The 5,514-nt window shown below is 38.7% G+C and overlaps 1 protein-coding gene across 1 annotated transcript in view; it reads left to right on the plus strand.

Annotated features, from left to right (window-relative positions):
- LOC306865962 (mediator of RNA polymerase II transcription subunit 13-like) overlaps positions 1 to 4,371 on the plus strand; it is a 64,244-nt gene extending 59,873 nt beyond the window's left edge. Inside the window, exons 24-30 of the mRNA XM_079410839.1 lie at positions 134 to 276; positions 534 to 692; positions 1,423 to 1,608; positions 1,747 to 1,901; positions 2,242 to 2,406; positions 3,034 to 3,134; positions 3,223 to 4,371. Coding sequence (XP_079266965.1) covers positions 134 to 276; positions 534 to 692; positions 1,423 to 1,608; positions 1,747 to 1,901; positions 2,242 to 2,406; positions 3,034 to 3,134; positions 3,223 to 3,355 — 1,042 coding nt within the window. The 3' untranslated portion in view covers positions 3,356 to 4,371. The remainder of the gene's footprint in view (positions 1 to 133; positions 277 to 533; positions 693 to 1,422; positions 1,609 to 1,746; positions 1,902 to 2,241; positions 2,407 to 3,033; positions 3,135 to 3,222) is intronic.
- Positions 4,372 to 5,514: the final 1,143 nt, after the last annotated feature.

The following is a 5,514-nucleotide window of genomic DNA, read 5'->3' on the forward strand; positions in this document are numbered from 1 at the left end:
TACTTTCATCTCCATGATGTACATTTTAAGTATAACAAATTTACAAAATCTAGTTTAAGGATGTTTTAAAAAATATTTGAAACATTTGTAGAAGCATTGGAGGTTTTAAATGTTTCTGTTTTTGTCATCTCAGAGCAAGAAGGAAAAAGGGATCTGCCCGGAAGTTGGGCCTACAAAAGCTTTGGGATTGGTGTCTAGGTTTGGTTCAGATGACATCATTGCCATGGAGAGTGGTGATTGGCCGGCTTGGGCGAATAGGGCATGGAGAGTTGCGAGGTAATGGCCATGTAAAAGTTTTTAGGCCTTTAAGCTTGGCAGTATTCATAGTTTTGACTCGAGTTGGTTACTGCTTTTATAAAATGATTGCTACATAAATGTATTACTATTATTATTAATATTGTAGTTTTATTAAAATAAGGGAAATTCATTGTGACATCCTTCTAGCTAATTGACTGATCGGCATCCCAGAGTGTACATCCAGTTGGATGGATTTTTTTGCATATAGGAATGAATAAAATTTTTCCTTCTCTCAGACTGGAGTATTTTACTGAGCAGACGGAATCTGCAGTCAGTGTCTCGGAGGCTGAAGGAGAACTGTAAGCTATGCGGGATCTCAGCAGCTGACACTCCCAGCATCCTTAGCGCCTGCCTGGTTGCCATGGAACCCCAGGGCTCATTTGTCATCATGCCAGGTAGAATCACACTTCCTGTTACTCTCCGTATGGTGTGCATGTTGTCGTCCTTATTTTTATGGCTAGTTTGATGCATTAGCTGTAATTAGTGTGTTTAGTTAGTTAGTTTCTGCTCTATTTGTGGCACAAAAGGGAATTTTAAAAATAATGACTCTTTTCTGAAAACTCAACAGACTTATTATTAAAATGTGTTTTAAATCAGATTTGAAAAGGATAATTAAACATCAAAAAACACACTTTACCTTTAAAATATAACCCTGTAGTCGTGCATCTCTGCTGTGGATGTGAATGATAGCCTCAGTGTCATAACGCATGTGTCTGCTGTCCCTATCTGATATACACTCCTGTGTGTGTCTCGATCTCATAAAACACTTTTCTGCACTCCTATTGATTCCTGTGCTGGTGTGATGATACTGAAGATCGATGGCTTTATTTGAAAAAAGCTTTTCATTCTGTCATAATATCAAGATGTATTGCATCTGATGGATTTTGCCCATCGCTCACAAAGCTTAGAGAGCGACAGGTTTTTTTTCTTCATACTAGGATGCCTATGCAAGGAAAAAACCTGGTTTTAACTCATTAAAAGCGAATTTCGATTTCAGTCAAACCTGATTCAATAATGAAAATAACAGCTAGTAATATCTTGCACTTCCATCAATGAATCCTTGTTTCTCTTGATCTCATATTCAATCTGTCTTTTTGATCTTTTCTGTCTCTTTTCTTTGTCCAGATTCTGTGTCAACAGGTTCGGTGTTTGGTCGCAGTACAACTCTGAACATGCAGACGTCCCAGCTGAGCACCCCGCAGGACACGTCTTGCACACACATCCTGGTGTTCCCCACCTCTGCTTCTGTGCAAGTCAACAGCTCCAACTTCCCACATGAGAACATTGACATTGCCTTCAACCCTGGCAATGGTGAGGAACAACATTTGTCTTTTTCCAAGTCTATTTTACTTGGTAGCCTGTGTTCTTGCCATACTTGGAGATTTTGCCATATGAATCAGTTGCATGTCAATGCAAATAAATTATACTGAAGCCTTGCTTAATTTCCAGATGGATCAGATCCAATGGGAAACATCTTTGACCTTCTGGAGCAGGAGAATGACCTGGTTGATCCTGACATCATAAATATCCTCCCTGCCTCACCCACAACGTCACCAGTCCACTCACCTGGATCCCAATACCCCCATGGAGGAGATGGGAGCAAGGTAGCTGCGATTGACCACTAAAGGGAACAAATAATCAGCATGTTAAGAGAAATGGCATGAACTTTGACTAGCAGACCTTTCAGTTAAAAAGAGCTATTAGAATAAAAGACAAAACTTTGAGCTTTTTAAGGTTTTAAAGGGACATTTCATGTAAAAATTAAAAAGACTTCAGTTAATCTTCAAAACACATATTTAATGAAAGCTAAGCGAGGTACTGAGAGTAGTACTTATTTACTGAGAGTAATTGTTGCTCACTTTCTTGTAACTCTCATATAAAAGTGTTTTTTTCCTTTCTTTTTTTGTATTTTTGCAGCTCATCTCTATATCTTTTCTTTTTCAGGGTCAAAGTACAGACCGCATGGAGTCTCATGAAGAAGCTCCCAATATCCTCCAGCAGCCATTAGCTCTGGGCTATTTTGTGTCCACGGCTAAAGCAGGTCCACTGCCTGACTGGTTCTGGTCCGCGTGTCCTCAGGCACAAAACCAGTGTCCCCTTTTCTTAAAGGTAATTGCCACTTGCTCATAATGCAGAAATGTTTCTCTTGGGATTTGTACATTGCATCACATTTCTATTGATTCATCCCCAAGGAAAACTGTAAATGTGCTAAATGGACATTTTTAACTGATATTATAATATATGCAGAGCCAGCAAAACATTGTTCAGAATGTAATTTTCTTCAGAAAGCCGTGTGATACTGCACCCATCTACCCGTCAAGCTTCATCCAGGTCACGTGACCTTTTGTTTCCTCCTCATGCAGCACTTATAGAGAATCCTGCAATGGGGGATTTTTAATAATTCAGGGAATTGAGCTCGCAAAATGTGTTGACATGAATTATTAAGGCAAAGAATTTGATTTGATAAGCAGCTGTTCGTTTATTGCTGACTTGTTGACTTGTACACAATTAAAAAGTCTGGAGCAAACCGTTCTCTAATAAAGGAAGCTGTAAACAGGGGTATGAATGTTTCTGGCGTCTTGTGTTTACTCGTTCATGGGCTTGTCGATTTAATTCATAACAGGCCCTGACAATGAGAGGAAATGCTCAGCTTTGTAGCTTGTTTTGGGTGGGCGTAGATTAATGGGTTCTGTCGACTGAAAATTTCTTCTTGCCTCTCTCTTTCCCAACTCTCAGGCCTCTCTACACCTCCATGTGTCTTCAGTGCAATCGGATGAACTTTTGCACAGCAAACACTCTCACCCTCTGGACTCCAATCAGACCTCTGATGTTCTCAGGTAATGTTCCTCTACGTGTCCAGGAAGTGAGATAATTCAGTTTAATGAGAGCGAATGCTGAATATTCCAAAATGTTTTTCCTTCACAGATTTGTCTTGGAGCAGTACAACGCCCTTTCCTGGCTGACCTGTGACCCTGCGACCCAGGACCGCCGCTCTTGCCTGCCCATTCATTTTGTGGTGCTCAATCAAATGTACAACTTTATTATGACCATGTTGTAACACTCGCAGAGCAGAACGGAGAGCAGGACCTTATCAGGGAACGAAAAGGTGGATCTGAAAACAACCCAACAGATAACTACAGTGCTGGACTTTATATGTTATATCATTACAGCAGAGATGATCTGGGTAGGCCGTCACTACACCTGAGACCCAGCACTGTGGAGGAGAATCAGGTGTTTATAACACTCACTCAAAGAGGAAAAAGTGGAGAAACGGAGGCCTCGGATGAGTTGTCGGCAGCTTGGAGGCCAAAGAAGGAAGACGGAAGTGCTGACTGGTGGTGACTGGTGGTGCTGACATCCCTGGATCCACGGCTCCTCGGTTAGCATGGATTGGGCCAGTTCTATAATCGATGCGTCTGGAGAAGTAACCTGTATAGAGTCTGATGGAAAGGGACTTTGATGCTCTATGAAATGAGAGAATGAATTCTTGGTTTTAAGACCTCCAATTCCCTGTTTCTTTTGGATGGGATTATATCCAAACAAAATGCCTGCATCTGTCTTATTTATTGTAAGTTTTTAATGTATAATTTGTCTGATTTCTTAACCTCTTTTATATATAAAAGTTCTAGAAGGTTTGTATCGCCTTCCTGCTTTAAAGCAATTGGTCAAAAATATATGTACCCGTCTTAATTACAAAAACAAACCAACAAAAAACCCACTAAAAAGATGAATAAAATAAAGTTGCGGTAGGTTTGCTTTTAGAGTATTATTTTTTGTAAGGGAGACAGATTATTTGTATTGTCACGATGTACAGAGGAGACCAGATGGGGGTTTCTGTCCATGCGTTTGCGTGTGGACACAATTACAGCTAAGCTTTAGCTGCACGGGACTTGTACAGCAATGAAGTTCACTGTGTTTAAAAATAAAGAGGTACATTGTCGTATATTGTATTTTATACCACACATTTAGACACAAAAACGAAAAACTGCAATATATAAATAATTATATATTAATGCCGCATCATCCTTGGGTGGCACTGCTTCTGTTTTAGGAATAAAAAGTCAACTTCATGTTTTTCCTGTGCTTGTGTTTTTTGGGGGGAGGGACTGTGCTGTGAAATCCGATTGTTGTGACAGAGACTTGCGGCTTTGATGAAGATAACAAATATATATAATACGCTTCTAGCCCCCCTTTAGAAGTTCTTCCATTTCACCTCGCCCTCCCTGATTGGCTCTCCTGCTTGCACCATTTCTGAGTGATAATGGACACTTTTAGACCAAAATCACTTTTCTTTGAGTGTGACAAAGAAATGTGTGGTGTAAATGGACTTTACAACCAGATCTGGGTGCCTGTTGGAAATGCAGTGTTTGTGCACAGAGAAAGATCTATTTCCTGTATCTTACTCTGTTCAGAATAAACTGTATGCTGATATTCAAAGACCTTGGGATTTCTTTTACCTCCCACACCAGTTCTACACGCTTTCCAAATGCAAGTGTGTGATGTACAGCATGTAAAGAGCAATAGGGTCAAGCATTCAGAGTTTACACTGCATGTGTGACAGTTTCACAGTTTACCCTTGTGAAAAACAGCTACAGTAGTTCAAAGGAAGCATTCAAATTTAAGGAGCTATTGATAATCATTGGCCTAGTAAAATTAAGGCTATTTTAAAATGTTTGCATTTACAGTTTTCATGACAAATACCATATTCAGCTTTATGAAAAAAATATATAATTACATTGATTCTTGTGTAGGTTGCACCTGCCTGCACTGTGGTCTTACTATGAATGTTACATTTTAAATATAATTACTGATAACTAGTAAATCGGAACAAAAATACCACATGTAGCCCTTATTTACTGTGCTAATTTTAATAAAGGCAAATATAATAAAAGGTAAAAATGCATGTTCTATAATTAAACACTATGATTATCTGGAATACAGGTCCTTTTCAAAAAATTAGCATATTGTGATAAAGTTAATTATTTTCTGTAATGTACTGATAAACATTAGACTTTCATATATTTTAGATTCATTACACACAACTGAAGTAGTTCAAGCCTTTTATTGTTTTAATATTGATGATTTTGGCATACAGCTCATGAAAACCCAAAATTCCTATCTCAAAATTAGCATATTTCATCCGACCAATAAAAGAAAAGTGTTTTTAATACAAAAAAAAAAAAAAAGGTCAACCTTCAAATAATTATGTTCAGTTAT

Source organism: Barbus barbus (genome assembly GCF_936440315.1).
Source record: "Barbus barbus genome assembly, chromosome: 47".
NCBI lineage: Eukaryota > Metazoa > Chordata > Actinopteri > Cypriniformes > Cyprinidae > Barbus > Barbus barbus.